At 35.9% G+C, this 17,232-nt stretch overlaps 2 protein-coding genes across 8 annotated transcripts; both read right to left on the bottom strand.

Moving 5' to 3' along the window:
• Positions 1 to 1,188: 1,188 nt before the first annotated feature.
• On the bottom strand, positions 1,189 to 6,340 carry LOC100256054 (uncharacterized). Its single transcript, XM_002279525.5, has 4 exons — positions 5,939 to 6,340; positions 4,884 to 5,279; positions 2,494 to 2,908; positions 1,189 to 1,674 (listed from the first exon to the last, which is right to left on the bottom strand). The coding sequence occupies exons 1-4, from the start codon at positions 6,186 to 6,188 to the stop codon at positions 1,473 to 1,475; spliced, it is 1,263 nt and encodes a 420-aa protein (XP_002279561.1). The 5' UTR covers positions 6,189 to 6,340; the 3' UTR covers positions 1,189 to 1,472.
• Positions 6,341 to 7,176: 836 nt separating this feature from the next.
• LOC100250912 (inositol polyphosphate multikinase beta) lies at positions 7,177 to 11,709 on the bottom strand. Of its 7 annotated transcripts, XM_019226605.2 has the most exons (4): positions 10,894 to 11,083; positions 10,132 to 10,667; positions 8,513 to 8,575; positions 7,177 to 8,439 (listed from the first exon to the last, which is right to left on the bottom strand). In XM_019226605.2, exon 4 carries the CDS (start codon positions 8,383 to 8,385, stop codon positions 7,468 to 7,470), a length of 918 nt encoding a protein of 305 aa, XP_019082150.1. In that variant the 5' UTR covers positions 8,386 to 8,439; positions 8,513 to 8,575; positions 10,132 to 10,667; positions 10,894 to 11,083; the 3' UTR covers positions 7,177 to 7,467. The 7 variants fall into 7 exon arrangements, with proteins under 7 accessions (XP_019082150.1, XP_019082151.1, XP_059590032.1 ...); XM_019226606.2 differs by having other exon boundaries at positions 7,177 to 8,575; XM_059734049.1 differs by having other exon boundaries at positions 7,177 to 8,575; positions 10,132 to 10,281.
• Between the last annotated feature and the right edge of the window lie 5,523 nt (positions 11,710 to 17,232).

Below are 17,232 nucleotides of genomic sequence, written 5' to 3'. Positions count from 1 at the left end.
AGAGGCTACCCCTCTGCTGCGTGCTGTTCCTCGGAGAATCGATGTCTGAAAACGAAGAATATGCTGATAAAATCCTCTTCTCTGATGAGAAACAAGCCCCATGGCTTACGCGCTTTGCAGCCCTCCATGCAATGGTGCATGGCAGCTTGATGCAGCACCACACAATGGATAGCGGACAAGAAACGCACAGTATGCATGCACTGCAGGCCAACTCTAAGGCTTTGTTGCAGCATTTTGAGTTTTGCCCAGGACAAGAGGAGGAGAAGCATGAGGGCATCGCTTCCTTAGTAGTGTTCCGTTTACCACCTTGACTTCTTGCTTTCATTTCAGTGGGCTGTGAGGCAGTTTAGACTACAGTGTTCAAATGGGGTTTCTAGACTTTCTTCAGGGGAAGGATTCTTGAGTACTCTCTTTGAAAACCTTATCACCACAGCGCCCAAGTTGTTTTCTTTCCCTTTCTCCTAATTTCCCTGTGAAGTAGAAGGAATGAGATTCAATAGCCTAAAAGGTAGAATAGAGACAAGACACTTTGGCAAATCGTTTGCCTTACTTTGTTATGGATGGTATGGCAAGAAAGAAATAAAAGGATCTTTGAGGATAATGGGAGAAGATGTTATGGGACTTGATTCCGTTCTTTTTCTCTTTTTGGGCCTCGTGTACTACAGCTTTTAGAGAAGCTCCTCTAAATGTTTTACAACTCAATTAGACTGGGCTTCAAAAGTTTGATAGTGTTGAGATTTTACTATGTTTTTAGTTTTTTTTAATTGGGTGTTTTTTCTTTTGTTTAATTTTTTGTTTTGTGAGGACCTTTCATCTTTCTTTTAGGTAGGATAGAGAAGTCACATTTAGCTTTGGAACGTGACCTTCATACACCATGTGGGCCGTGGACACATAAAGAAAAATATCCGGAGACTTCACTCCGAGGTCTTTGTCAATGCCATAGAACCAAATTCAGGGTGCTTTAGAGTTGAAAACCTAGAGCCAACCAATCCTTTCAAGTTTTAACAGCCCAAAAGTATCATATGAGCATGCCCCAGTTCATTTATGGGCTTCAGTGACGGCCCTTTTGGTGGGCGGGCTTAACTTTGAGGAGACCTCCTGGAAGCAGAAGAATCCCTATCAGCAGAACAAAGGTTGCAAGCCCCACCAGGGATGATGGTTTACTAGCTGCAACTAGACAATGGAAAATAACCAAAATTGCTCCTTCTAAGAGCTGCATATAACTTCAAATCAACCAGATTAATCTTCACAAAAAATAAAAACAAAAGCTGTCTGGGTCGTTAAACTTGCTGCAAGAAATTAATGTACTAGACCAGCTACTAGTAAGGCATATTCACGTCTGCATAGAATGAGAGACATGTTTTAACCCATTTTTAACCCACTATTTTCTGGGCAGGTGACTGCTTGCAACCCCGGATTTGGGGTCCCGAACATGAATTTTATTTTTGAGCAAACCATATAAAAAACTAATCTCAAGCAGCTGCAGAATTAGATCCCTGCAATCTCATGGTCTTAGCTCGCAACCTCTCCATGAACATAGGATTCGCTCTGAGTCTATCCTTGACATATGAAGCTCGAGCATCCTCTGCCAGCTTATTAGCTTTTCCAGCCTCCTCAATGAGTGAAAATAAAGTCCTAAGACAATCCTTTCTGTTCTCCTCACGGTGTTCAAACCTGAAAGAAGAAATGTAAAAAACATATTAATCCAGTTAAAAGAATGTGTACATAATGCATGCTAGAACATATCATAAAAAGGTGTGACTCCTGTGAGGAGCTACATTATCATATTTTAAACTATCCAAACACCACATCCAAAAACAATCAAGACTAGAAATAATGGAATGAAGACGGTGCAAAGAGCTTATACTAACAACTTGTTAATCATACAAGAGCCATATTCAACTTTAAAATAGTCACATGTATTGTAAAGGAATGGAGGGTTGTCAGCAAGTGAGAGCCTAGAGAAGTTATGTGCAAAAGAAGTTTAGTAAATTGGCAGAGAAAATCAATTGGTGATTGAGAACAAGGGCTCTCTAATAAACGGGGATTAAAACAATTTTTTTTTTTTTTTCTTTAGGGTGGCAAATGTGCATCGTAGGAATAATCATATGAGAAGCACAAAGTGGGCAATTCAGTTCTTTTTTGAAGCATTATTTAGATGAAGTCTGGTGAAGAGCCAGATTGGAGACCGGACCTTGAATGCTTAGATTGGGTGCATTTCACAAAAGGAAAGCAACATAATTAAGAACACAAGGGAAAACTATAAAATTGATTTTTTTTTTTTTTTTGGTGGCAATTTTAAGTAATTAACCCACTAAGGGTGTCAAAAAGGTTGCAGCGCAGCCCTTGAGGCCTGGCTCAAGTGGTAAAGGGATAGGGAGGGTTTGTGGAGGTTCCAAGTTTAAGTCCCAGTGGGGACAAAAATTTACCTATAAAAAAAGGGGTTATCTTATGGATCAGAAAATAAACAGTAAGTAATTAAATGGACATTACCTCTCACTGGTGATTGTAAGCTCATCTCTCCCTGGATGATACCGTTTTCCAACTAATTCTCTCAACCGACGAAATTGATGTTTCGACAGACCAAGCTCTTTCACAGTAACTGCCATTTTGACCTTTCTGTTTTTGGGATGCCATGCATCACCACCAGGAGCAAAAACTACACGTGTTTGCCACCTAAGGATTGGCCCCTCACCTGGTGGATCATCTAAACGCAATTTTTTGTCTGGCTCTGGTGTCTCATCAAACTGCGGGGGTCCCTCGGCCTCCATCAACTGTGCACATTCCATGACCATCTTATCCTCAAACTCCTTGAACAGCTCATAAGCCTTTTCAGGTTCAAGCTCCCCTCTTTCACACATATCCCCCAGCTCGTTGAACTTCTGTTCAACCTTTTGCTTTATCTCATCTATAAAAATCATATTAGAGAAAATTCAGCATATGCTTACCTAGGGTGAAATGTTAACCACCAAATTTCACAGATCAGAAAAACATTGGATACAAATTATACTGTAAAAACAACAATGTTGGTAACCATGTATTGGATGCTACCAAAATTGTAGTTAATTGTGGTAAAGGAATTTCTGGAAAATATGGTGATATTTGTGCTATTGAGCAAAGTGAAAAAAGGTTTGAAAGACAACATCTGGGGAGTTAAAGCAATCAGTAAGAAACAATATTGAAGGTTAGACCTATAAAATATCCTGCATCCTTGTAAAGGACACAGTCTGTATAACTGAGATTAAGCTTGTATATACATAGAATAGCATTACATTTTTTTTTTTTTTTGGTAAGTATAGAATAGCATTACATATAAAAAAGACGGTTTTCTTCAATCTACCAAATCAACATGTGAAGTGAACCATGCATCTTAGATCCTACAGAGATTCAGTCAAAAGTCTAAACCCCCAACTTAGTACCAACTCCAATGAACTATGCCAAACTTTTCTATAAATATTAGGCAAATCAAATTCTTCATTTTCAGCAAAATTTCATCTGAAAATTAACATCTTATCCAAATTTTCAGCCAAATTATACAAAACTATTAGAACGCCCAATTTTGTAAATACCAAATTTAGTTGTTTCTATTCTGGCCAAAAATTCAAATTTATTCCTGAATTATTTCTATTTCCTCCTAACAAAGTTTGTTGTCCAAATCCAAAATTTTAATTTTATTGCATTGTTGTGAATATTCAGAAAATTTTTAACCAATGCTATATTAAGCTTGGTGTTATCAAAAGGTTCACATGCCAACTTACTTTTCAACTAAGCAAGTGGGCTCAATATTGGCTGAACAATTACAATAACGGGTCCATATAAAGCACAATAATAATTTGAATATTAGTATTACTGTTCTTATAATTAAATACTTAGTATTAAAAAAAAGGAGAAAATATCAAATCAAAACAAAGCTTGTAACACAAGATGAATAGAATCGGTTCTCTTCCAGTTAGTAACCATTTTGTAATATAATATGTTGTCAATCTCACAAATATTTTTTTCCAACACAAGATAACTATGACCAGTTAAGAATAATTTAAGGGATTGAGTTGCACATTCTAGAGAGTAGCTCATCATTGATAATTACACCTAGTTTGTTACACCATAATTAACACTTCAAGGAGTATGTACCAAGGCAATATGGGAAGCAGCAAACACCACCTCAATAGACATAAGAAAAATAATACAAGGTACGAGTTAAAATCTTAATGAATCAAAACCTCAGAGTTCACTCACTTTTAAGCAGGCCCTTTCAGGAACAAGTCCCATTGCAATATTATTCAGAAAAAGCAGGAAATGCATTCACTCTAGGAAAAAGAATTTCATGGAAAATAGGATAACATAATATTGTTTTAAGATTTTCATCAATTTTTTTATGATTTTAGAACTCATGCCCATTTCCCCATCCATATTGTTTGAGTTGGTTACTTAAAGAACTACACTGAAAGGCAACTTACAGTTAACAAAATTTATGATAGTTACATTTTAGGTTATGCTAGACAACTCCTCAAGGACACAGGTTATGGGCAAAACAACTGCCTAGCTGACACATAGACCTTCTTACCGCTTTGACAACTACAGTATGAAACAATCAGTTTCACATGCCAGAAGCATCTAATAGCAAAGGCAGCATAACATCCATATAGGAATACATTAGTCCATGGCATCAACTACAACTACAGATAGAAGGATTCTAAAACCACTTTTTATCAAAACCCGGAGACCTCAAAACCACGGTGGAAAGTATTTAGATTGTAAGATGTAAAGCAGCCATAGCTCATACAAACATCAACCAAAGAAGTTGGTCAGCTACAATTCAGTCACCATTTATTTTCATAATGTTCTTGTCAGACTAACCCAATAAGACACACAAATTGGCATACCTGGAAGAAGTTTATCCCAGCTAAGCATATCCTCTAGAATTCGCTCACATTCTCCAGTATCCTTAAGAAACCCTTTCTCAGTTGCCTCTTTAATCATGTCATCCCACTTTCGGTCATCCATGTTGAAGTACTCATCATGCGCCATTCTCTTCATCACAATATCCCTTGCATTGTACAAATCATCAATCTCTTCATCAGTTTCATAGATTTCCTCAAAATCTGATTCAAAATCTTTGTCTTTAACATCATCTAGTGGCTGGAGGCGAAGTTCATCCATCAACTCATCATCCGTGTCCTCGTGCTTCCCAGCCAACTTCCTTGCCATTATTGCTTCAAGAATTGAAGGAAGTGCCTCCTCATCACCTTTGAAGTATTTCTCTATCCGCATTTTCAGCTCTGCAACCAAACAAGTTATGGATTAAATGTAAATCATTCAATTTCAAAAACAAAAGAAATTAAGGCATGTTCCAATAACGTACACCTACTTCAAACCCAGCAAATTTTTCCAAATATTTTTCAAATTAAATCAAACTAGTTATGACCTAGAAATCCAAGAAACAAACTAATTTAAAAAATTTTACAACTAGATTAAGTAAGAGTTGCAAATCATACGATACTCAGAGGCCCCAAAACGAACAAATTTAGTATTTTTCAAAAAATAATTAAAGATTAATTCCAAAGCAATTAAACATCAATTCAGAACAATCAGATCCAAAACCCCAGAACCAAACAAATTCAATTTTTTTTCTTACTGAAGGTAGTTCCAACGTTCTGCAGCAGAATTAACTGGACAAATTCATGCACAAAAAAAAAAACTCTAGAAACGTGGTTTGGTTAATGAGAAAATATAGGAAAATATAAATGAATGAAAATTTTAAAATATCGGGATTTTCATCAACAACTGAGCTTAACAGAACAATACAGCATTATTTTTTTTTTTCACTTCCCAGAAACCAAAACAAGACAGAGTACATCATTCAAATTCTAATTTCTATTTATCTGCTTTTCCCTCATTTCCTTGGGAGCCAAAAAGAGATTAAGCTAGAAAATTTTACCCTTATTGCTGACATCGGGAACATCGATGGAGACTTCCTTCTTCTGGGGTTGGGCCAAGCTGGTTTCTTCAAGGGGTTTGGGATTTTCTGTTGATGAGTCATTTTCGGATGAGAAAAATCGGAACTTGAAAGCAGATGAAGCCGAAGCTGAAGACGAAATGGGAGTTGGAGAAGCGCTTGGCTTGGAGGAGGAGGGAGAGAGAAGAGTCCGAGTGCAGAGGGAGACGTTTCTCAGCAAAGTTCTTCTCATGGCTTCTTCTAGGGTTTTAGATTTGGGCTTCACACAACAATTTCTCTTAGGCCATTTGTGCCCTGTGTGTTCCCTATTCCCCCTCTCCTTTTTTTTTCCCTTCTAGCCAGTTGTCGCAAAAATTAAATGACCCGGGTGGCAAAAATGTAATTAAAATATGATATTATGTTATAGATTGGTAAGAATTAAGATGGATTTGAATAAAGTAACAGAAGAAATCATTTCGAAACTTAATTATTTTTATATATTATTTTATTTATACTTTTGAAAAATATTTAAAACAAAGTACTGGCTGGATGCACTTGTTGAAAAAAATATTTGATATCTTTAAATTTTAAAATTTTATTATTAAATAAAATGTAAATAAATAAAAAATAAAAAATAAAAACTAGTTGTTCTATTCATGCTTAAACTTCATTTACATTTGAATAATTTGAGAAAAGAATTAGAAAAATTAATGAAAAATGAAAAAAAATTAAATTTGAATTCTTATTGTTAAAATCATAAAAGACTATTATTTTATTTTTATTTCTTTCTATTTTTATAAACAAATTTAAAGAATTTAAAATTAGACAGATTTATTATTTATTTGTCCCTTTCAATCCATATTTAACAATTCATATTTTACCATATACTTCTAATTACGTAAATTCAAATTTTGGCAAGAATTCGATATTTTAATATTTTCTTTCATTTTAAACCATACTAAAATGACTAATCCTTAACCATATAATCTTTTGGACTGATCAATAATTCACTTTGAAATCTATCTAAAAATATGTTTGATAATGATTTTAAGAAATATTTCTAATAGTTAAAAATTTGTATACTTTCAAGTATTAAAAAAACTAAATGCACTTTCAAAAATTACTATCAAACAATTATTGGGAAATAGAAGAGACATACAAAAAAAAACTAAAAACACTTTCAAAAATTACTATCAAACAGTTATCGGGAAAATAGAAGAGCCATCCACTCAAACACATGGTTAAACAAGCAAATTGAAAATGTAGATTTTCATTTGTATGGAATTAGAACTTCTTCAACAAGTCATCTACATCAACAGAAATAATGGAATCAAATACCATTCAGCAGAAAAATGGTCCATGCCAAAACATAAAGTAAGCTCTGGTTTTCCCTGATACACAATCCCCGGATGAGCAGTGTAAGTAGAGAGGCCAGAAGACTCGTCAATTAGAGCAATTCTGTTTATTCACTAGTACCATTCTTTCAAAAAAAAAAAGACGGGCCCAAAGGCTCGCCTATCAGAGCATTCTGTTTATTCAGTGGTACCATTCTCCAAATAAGAGTGGTTCTTTTCATAGTCCTGCAAGCAAGTTATGTTTGGGTTCTCATCTGGACTGGTAAGTATCTCTGAGATCATCTTTATCAAAGAGCAGAGCCCACCCAAGAAGTTATGGTCAATCACACCTTCCCCTTCCACAACATGTGCGAAATCGATGAGCTTGATTTCTGCACCAGAACTCATTCCTTTCAATATCGCCTCCTTATCATACATGATAAGAATCGAACAAGAAAAGAAATGGAAAATGGTTTGATCCTCAAACCACGCTTTGAGCTCCAGCAGTTGTGCCAAAATCCCAGTAGAACCACCATACACAGCTGATGCAAATGAACAATCCAGCTCTGAATCTGAATCTGTGGGGGAGTTAGAAGAAACAAACTTCCTAAGAACTACCCTAACGTCATCTGCTGTAAAGCCTAGGACAAGCTTTTTCTCTGGCCTCCAGAATCCAGACTCTTTGCTGTCATATATCTGCAATCCAGATATCCGAAAACCCAATGATAGGGTTGTGGTTTCTCTATCCTTCTTAAGGGATCTTTGGATATAATCCTCAGATGCTTGCAGATACCATGTTCTGGAGCCAATCTTAACGTCTATGATGCATGGGTTGTGGCAACCTGAAACAACATCTTGCAAAACAAGGTGGGGATACAAGCCTGATCCATCAGATGCCTCTAAAAGCTGAGTGCCATAAAAGATGGGGAAGAATCTACGGATGTGATCTGGAATCCTAGCATTGGAAGAGAATGATGTGTAGAAGGCCACCTCTTTGGAGCCACGCTCATCACCCTGGAGAGGCTTGTAGAAGCGCCCTGAGTCATCTATGAGTGGACCAAGCTTTCCATCACGGGCATGATGGCCTGCAACCTGATGATCCGGGACCTTAAGCATGGTATGGAGAATCTGAGGAGCCTCACAATACTTTTTCTTGATCTTTCTCTTTGTCTACATGTATATTTATATACTTTTCAGAAAAGTCTTATCAAATTTAACGAAATACCAGAGAATGAAGTCTCACATGCAGATGAAAGCAGAAATCCCCTTCTTATATTAAACTTTCACAACTAGATGTTGGTGAAAACTGCAATATGAAGGAAAATAGTCCATGAAAAGAAATCAGTGGAAAAAATATATATATGAAATTAACAAACAAAGCTTACTAAGATGTTTACAGGCAAACAGAGATATCAACAGGATAAGTAAACGAATATTTGCCTCCAGAGAAATAATTAAGAAAGCTTAAAATATTATAAGGGTGTCAAAAGAGAGAGCATACCCACTCTAGCTCAGACGTGCATATGATATTTTATTTTTTCATTTTTAAGGAATAGGAATAAAGGAGCTCCATCCACCAGTGGGAATCAATAATCCTTTAAACTATCCAATTTAAAAATTGTTGACATTTTGTGAGGGAGAGAGAGAGAGACTACAGCACCATCTATGAAGAACCTAAATCCAAAGCACAGGATTATTTAATAACAGAGCAATATCCAACACCCTAAATCAAATCACCTCAAAACCTAGTCCAACCAATTAACCTTTTGATCTAGCAATCCATACAATATCCAGTCCAAATAACTCCTGCTAATCCATTCATAACTTGATACAATAAATTGGCTCATTATTAATATCACTTTGTAAGAAAAAGAACCCCCAACACCCCACACCTCCGTGCTCCCCCCCCCCCCAACCTTCCCCTCCTTTCTTGGATAGGCAAATAATAAGATTTGCCATTAAAAGAAAACCTAAAAACCTAAAACATTAATGCTCCTTAGAACAACAAACCATTGAAGCCTTTGCCATTAAATAAACATTCCCACACACTAACAAAATTTAACCACCAATCCTAAAAATTTCACACATTAAACCATTAAACATAAGAAAAAAATCCATATTGCACTTCTTAGATATGCAGTATCTAGATTAGGCATGCATGGGAACTTACAAACACGTGAAAATTGGTAAGTGTGACTATTGGTAGAGCATCAATAGTGTTTCATAGAACTCTTATAAGAGAACACGTAAATCTTGAACATGAAGTTTTGAATAAACTATACCAAACACCACTCAACCATAGGGCTGCTGAGACTTTGCTCCTAAAACTATATAATAGCAATGAAAGAAAAATCATAACTATTTAGGGGGTAATTGTGTTAACAAAAATATTAAAGTTACACATTTACCATTTTTCTCAATTTTTTTCTATCTCAACATCCATCATCAACACTTTAAGATTGGCACGGATTTTTCTCATTCTCTATTAATCACCCACTTTCAAATGATAATCCTCATTTCAAAGATAATCTCCTCTCTCCCCTACAAACTACCCAACTAAAGACCTAACCTCAGTACTAAAGGAACCAAATTCTCAACTTTTCAAAGAAATCCTTTAGCTACCCTAAGATGTAAATTCTTGAACAAACACTCAAAACATTTGAATCTTGGTAATTGCTAGGGAAATGAAACAAAATTAGCTAGAATCAGAATTTCTCACATGAAGTTCCGATAGAAGATATAACTGAAAATAGAATAAAGTGAAAATTATTCAAAATTCTATACATCTTCATAATTCATCAATTACATAAAATAAAATAAAAAGATCAAATTAGCATGCTAGAAAAGTTTTTGAGCACAAACCCAGTTTTCATTTTCTCAATTTTCCTTTCCCTCCGCTATCCTTTACCTCACACTCCACTGGGTTGTATGGTACCTGGACTATTCCATTTCACTAAATGTACTGGTGTTGAAATGACTGATAAGATTGCAGCCTTGTCCTTGCCCAGATCACTGAAGAGATAAAGAACAGAGAGAAGAAGAAGACGAATTGGGTTTTCATAGAAATCTAAACAGCGAGTGGTTTCTAGGGAAACTGGAATCCGCAGGATATTTATCCCATGTCTGGTTCAGGAAAGTATTGATAAAAGAATTTTTTATTTTTTTTTTTTAAGTCTGGATAAATCTAATAAAAAAAATGATGTATTTTTATATTCAAAAAGAAAATTTAAATGAGATGAATTCCAAGAATCTTGAACTTTAAATCTATCTTTTATTTTCTTTCCTTCTATTTTGTCCAAACATTACATTTAGATTTGATGCCATATGAGCATCCATTTTTTTTCTTTGGAATTTTTTGTGCGTCGAGGGGATAAATGAAACCTTCGAGTCAAGAAAACCTGCAACATGATGATGATTTTTTTAAAACGATTTAAAAGCATTTACAGACAAATAAATAAAAAGATAAAAGTTGGGCATGAAACCACCTTTCAGGAATTTCTTCAAACACATGGTAAGCGTAGTTTATAAGCCATATGGGCAATACCCAAAACCAATTCATAAGTAAGATATATCCGCAGAAGAAAATCAATGAAGGATGAAGAACTCATGGGATCAAGAATTCACCTGCCGTTGCCCTGGAAGCAGGATGGAGATTTTGGATCAATAGGCGCGATGCTCCTAGACACTTATATTTGCTGACCAGACTGGTAAGATTCGAGAATATTGCAATTTGCAGCCTTTTCGGAAAGCAATATTAAAATTCCAAATGAAATTTCGACAAAAATAAATAAATGATAGAAATCAGCATAGAGAATCTGTAAGAAAATTTTCGGAAAGCAATATTAAAATTCCAAAAAAAAAAACCTGGAAATAAAATATAAGAAATAATAGAAATTGATTATATCAAGAATTCACCTCTGTTTTCGATCCTCTTGGGAAAATGAAGAAGCCGCTAAGCTCTGAAGATCTGGACCCAAGGGTTTGAATCTTGGTTGGAGTTTAGAGAAATTAAAGATCAGATTAGAAAATGGGTTGAAAATTGAGTGAGAACGGAGAAGCGGAGAAGGAGGACCGCCGACGGGAAGGGAAAATGGGATACCGGAGCGGTGCGGCTAAACCAGTAAAACCCCAAGTTTGCCAGGTGATCGGCTCGGCTCGGCTAGGATGAAACCTGGCTCAACGGCCGGATTTCTGTGGTCAACAACTATTTTTCCTTTTGGAAAAGGAAAAATTGATTAAAAGAAACAAATTCTTCGCATTCTGAAAGCAGAATTCTGGTATCTGTCTTCGATCCTCGTAAATATTCTAAAGCAAAGCAGCTTCATCGAGTGTTTTAACTTTTAAGCACAAGATAATCTACTGTATATTAATTTATTTAATAAGAAAATTCAATATATTGCACTGCAGGGCATCTCATCATATTAAAATCAAAGTGCTGCTTATGGTGTTTTCTGGAAGTATTCTCTATGCTATGTAAAGAAAATTATAGTTGTTAAGAGTGATTTTAAAAAAAGTTTATAAAATTTTTAATATTTGAATAATAAAAATTTTAACGTATTAAAAATATTAAAAACGTTTTCTAAAATCATTACCAAACAAACTTTAATAAGAATTGATTGATTATTTCGATGAATTACAAAAACAATCAAAACTTAAGAGAGGGTTTGTTCGATCTCAATATAATTAATCATTTACATGGATAATTGATCGATGCTAACAATAATTGATTGATTGTTTTAATGAGTTGCAAAAGCAATCAAAGCTTAAGAGATAATTGATTGTTACTTGTTAGCCATAAGATGATTAGATATTACATAGCAAGCATCTTGTACCCAGTATCCTTTTGTAAGCTACTCCATAGCTTTTGATTGTTTTCATCTCATGCAAGGAAATTTAAGGGAATTCAAACAATCCTACTTAATGATGATCATTTGGGTGGAGCTCCTCATTAACTACTTGTTTTGCGCTAGCATCTTAAGCTTATTCAATGGTTGGATCAGTGATTGAATTGATGAAAAAAAAATGTAATATTTAAGTTTATCTATATATTTTATTATTTAAAAAATTTTAAATTTATTATCTCAATTAATTATAAGAATAAACTTGATGGTAAATAATTAAATATATATTTTTATTTAAATTTTTTAAAAGATAAAATTACAAAAAGGGCAATAATATATAAACATTACTATGTTATGCGTCAAAGGAGTGACATACTATAGTATAGGAATAACAACGAGATGTGTTCAGGATAGCTTGCCCCATCCCAATCCCGTTCCGTTTATTCAAAATAATTCTCATCCTCATTCCATTTAAAAAATTAAACAAGACGGTGTAGTAACGAAAAATCCCACCTCACCCTATTTTACTTTTTTTTATAAAAAAATTACATTAAAAATTTTAAATTATATTAAAATAAATATATTTTATAAATAATTAAATTATTTTATTTTTTATAATTTACTTTATTAAAAAATGTTTTATTATTATTTATATTAAAAATAGAAAATTTAAATTTAAATTATTTTAATTAAAAAAATTAATTTTATATACAATGAGATGGGGTGGGTCAGAAAGACAATACCCAAATCTATGTTGAAGACTGATTCAAAGTGGCTGTTGGCATATTCCTATTCTTATGGTTGAGTTAGTCAAATAAGGAGCTTGTTGCTAAAATCAAGTTAGTGGGTGTAGTGGGTCAAGTGTTAGTGGTGTAGTGAGGCAGATTGTGTCCTCTTTGTTTTTTTTTATAAATAGAAATGTTTGCTGTAGTGGAATTAAGGACTGCAATAAAAATATCTAGAAGCATTTTCTTTGGTCTGGTGAAGCTCTGTTTTTTAGAGTTAAAGAGCTCTATTTTTTTCCTTGCTATTGTTTAGTCTTGTTTTTGTCCAACAATTTTTGGTATCAGAGCAACCAGGTTCCTTCTAAACTGGGCGAATAATGGCAACAACCAACGGCAGTATGGTGAGTGTGTCTCAACCAGCAATTCCCATTTTCAAAGGTGAGTGCTATGAGTTTTGGAGCATCAAAATGAAGACTTTATTCAAGTCTCAAGATCTGTGGGACTTGGTTGAAAATGGCTATCCTTATCCGGACGAAGAAGCTAGGTTGAAAGAAAATACGAAGAAGGACTCCAAGGCATTGTTCTTTATTCAACAGGCTGTACATGAATCAATCTTCTCAAAGATTGCAGTAGCAACCACAGCAAAAGAGGCGTGGACAACCTTGAAAACTGCATTTCAGGGTTCCTCTAAAGTGATCACGGTGAAGCTCCAGTCCTTGCGCTGTGACTTTGAAACCTTGCACATGAAAAATGGAGAGTCAATGCAAGATTTTTTGTCAAGAGTTGCTGCTATAGTTAATCAAATGAGGTCGTATGGTGAAGATATTCTCGATCAAACTGTCGTAGCAAAGGTGTTAAGGAGTTTAACGCCTAAGTTTGATCATGTAGTTGCAACCATTGAGGAGTCTAAGGATCTGTCAACCTATTCATTTGATGAGCTCATGGGATCCTTGCAATCTCATGAAGTGAGGCTGTCCAGAACAGAGGAGAAGAATGAAGAAAAGGCATTTTACACGAAGGGGAAGACATCAGATCAGAAGAATGGAAGTAGAGAAGCTACTGGTAGAGGATGTGGCAGAGGAGGTGCTCATGGAAGAGGTAGTCGTGGCAGAGGCTGAGGTGATGCACAAGGTGACCAAAGGCAGTCAACTGAGAATAGCATAAACAAGAGTAATATCCAGTGCTACTACTGCAAGCGGTTTGGACATGTTCAAGCTAAATGTTGGAAGAAAGAAAGGCAAGAAAAACAAGCTAACTATGTCGAGCAAGAGGAAGATCAAGTCAAGTTGTTCATGGCCTATAATGAAGAGGTAATATCTTCCAACAATATTTGGTTTTTGGATAGTGGATGTTCTAACCACATGACAGGGATAAAGTCACTCTTTAAGGAGCTGGATGAATCACACAAGTTGAAGGTGAAACTTGGTGATGACAAACAAGTGCAAGTGGAAGGCAAGGGGACCGTGGCAGTAAACAATGGTCATGGTAATGTAAAGCTCCTTTACAATGTGTACTTTATTCCTAGTTTGACTCAAAACTTGTTAAGTGTGGGACAACTTATGGTTAGTGGATACTCCATTTTGTTTGATGGTGCTACTTGTGTGATCAAAGATAAAAAGTTTGATCAAATAATAGTTGATGTTAGTATGGCCGCAAACAAGTTGTTTCCTCTTGAAGTGTCAAGTATAGAAAAGCATGCTCTTGTTGTTAAAGAGACTAGTGAGTCTAATCTGTGGCACTTAAGGTATGGTCATCTAAATGTCAAAGGGTTGAAGTTACTAAGTAAAAAGGAAATGGTGTTTGAACTACCTAAAATTGACTCGGTGAATGTGTGTGAGGGCTGTATTTATGGGAAACAAAGCAAGAAACCATTCCCTAAGGGAAGGTCAAGGAGGGCATCTAGTTGTCTTGAGATTATACATGCTGATCTATGTGGTCCTATGCAAACTGCTTCATTTGGTGGCAGTAGATATTTTTTGTTGTTTACAGATGATCATAGCAGGATGAGTTGGATGTATTTTCTTCAATCAAAGGCATAGACTTTTGAGACCTTCAAGAAGTTCAAAGCATTTGTAGAAAAGCAGAGTGGCAAGTGCATTAAGGTGCTGTGGACTGACAGAGGTGGAGAGTTCTTATCAAATGATTTTAAAGTATTTTGTGAAGAGGAAGGCTTGCATAGAGAGCTGACTACTCTTTATTCACCAGAGCAAAACGGTGTGGCTGAGAGGAAGAATAGAACGGTGGTTGAGATGGCTAGAAGCATGATGAAGGCCAAGAACCTTTCAAACCATTTTTGGGCAGAAGGAGTTGCTACAACTGTATACTTGCTGAATATTTCTCAAACCAAGGCAGTGTTGAATAGAACTCCATATGAAGCTTGGTATGGGAGGAAACCTTGGGTAAGCCATTTAAAGGTTTTTGGTAGTGTTGCCTATACGTTGATTGACTCACATAACCGTAGTAAGCTTGATGAAAAATCAGTAAAGTGCATCTTTATTGGTTATTGCTCTCAATCAAAAGGATATAAGCTATATAACCCTGTTAGTGGTAAGATAATTGTTAGCAGGAATGTGGTGTTTGATGAAAAAGCTAGCTGGACTTGGCGTGTAAGTGAAGACGGTGCTCTTGTGGAGATTTCAAGTGAAAGTGAAATGGCACAGAGTGAAGATCAGCAGCCTTCTGTTCAGATTCCAGCAAGTCCAACTCCCTCTCATTCACCTAGTTCCCCAAATTTGAGTAGCAGCAGTTCTTCACAATCTTCAGAGGAAACCCTACCAAGGAAATTCAGATCTTTAAGGGACATCTATGAGACTACACAAGTCTTGTTTGTAGCTGATCCAACAACCTTTGAAGAAGCAGTGGAGAAGGAAGAATGGTGCAGTGCTATGAAAGAAGAGATAGCTGCCATTGAGAAGAATGAGACTTGGGAACTGGTGGAGCTTCCTGAAGACAAGAATGTGATAGGTGTTAAATGGGTTTTCAGAACCAAGTACTTAGCAGATGGTAGTATACAAAAGCACAAGGCACGGTTAGTGGCAAAGGGCTATGCACAGCAACATGGAGTTGATTATGATGACACATTCTCACCAGTTGCACGGTTTGAAACAGTAAGGACCTTATTAGCCTTAGCTGCTCATATGCATTGGTGTGTTTATCAGTTTGATGTCAAGTCTGCTTTTCTTAATGGAGAGCTAGTAGAGGAGGTGTATGTATCTCAGCCTGAAGGCTTCATAATTCCTGATAAAGAAGAACACGTGTATAGATTAAAGAAGGCCCTTTATGGGTTGAAACAAGCCCCACGAGCATGGTACAGTAAGATAGATTCTTACTTTGTTGAGAATGGCTTTGAAAGGAGCAAGAGTGAGCCAAATCTTTACCTGAAAAGGCAAGGTAAAAATGATCTTCTTATTATTTGTCTTTATGTAGATGACATGATCTATATGGGTTCATCCTCTTCTCTTATTAATGAGTTTAAAGCCTGTATGAAGAAGAAGTTTGAGATGTCAGACCTAGGGCTGTTGCATTTCTTTCTTGGTTTAGAGGTAAAACAAGTAGAGGATGGAGTCTTTGTTTCACAAAGAAAGTATGCTGTTGATTTGCTTAAGAAGTTCAATATGTTAAATTGCAAAGTAGTAGCTACTCCTATGAATTCAAATGAGAAGTTGCAGGCTGAAGATGGCACTGAAAGAGCTGATGCTAGGAGGTTTAGAAGTCTGGTTGGAGGCCTCATTTATCTGACACATACACGACCAGATATAGCTTTTGCAATTGGGGTGATCTCCAGATTTATGCATTGTCCTTCGAAGCAACATCTTGGAGCTGCAAAGAGATTGTTGCGATACATTGCTGGAACATATGATTTCAGGATATGGTATGGTCATGTTCAAGAGTTCAAATTGGTTGGCTACACTGATAGTGATTGGGCAGGGTGCTTAGAGGATAGAAAAATCACTTCAGGCTATATGTTTTCTCTTGGGTCAGGTGCAGTCTGTTGGAGTTCAAAGAAGCAAGCAGTGACAGCCTTGTCCTCTTCTAAAGCTGAGTATACAGCTGCAACCTCATCCGCATGCTAGGCAGTGTGGTTGAGGCGAATTCTTGCTGATATTAATCAAGAACATGAGGAGCCAACTGTAATTTACTGTGACAACAAAGCTGCCATAGCAATGACCAAGAATCCAGCCTACCATGGAAGGACAAAACATGTTGATATTCGGGTTCATTTCATAAGAGATCTTATGGTTGAAGGTAAAGTTGTTTTGCAGTATTGTAACACCAATGAGCAGGTAGCGGATGTGCTGACAAAAGCTTTATCTAGAGACAAGCATGTCTACTTCAGAAGCAAGCTTGGAGTTTGCAACTTTGAATCAAGGGGGAGTGTTGAAGACTGATTCAAAGTG

The sequence above is a fragment of the Vitis vinifera genome, chromosome 17 (genome assembly GCF_030704535.1).
Source record: "Vitis vinifera cultivar Pinot Noir 40024 chromosome 17, ASM3070453v1".
In the NCBI taxonomy this organism is placed as follows: Eukaryota; Viridiplantae; Streptophyta; class Magnoliopsida; order Vitales; family Vitaceae; genus Vitis; species Vitis vinifera.
Note: the sequence above shows the minus strand (reverse complement) of the source record. Positions and strands in the feature narration are given on the sequence as shown.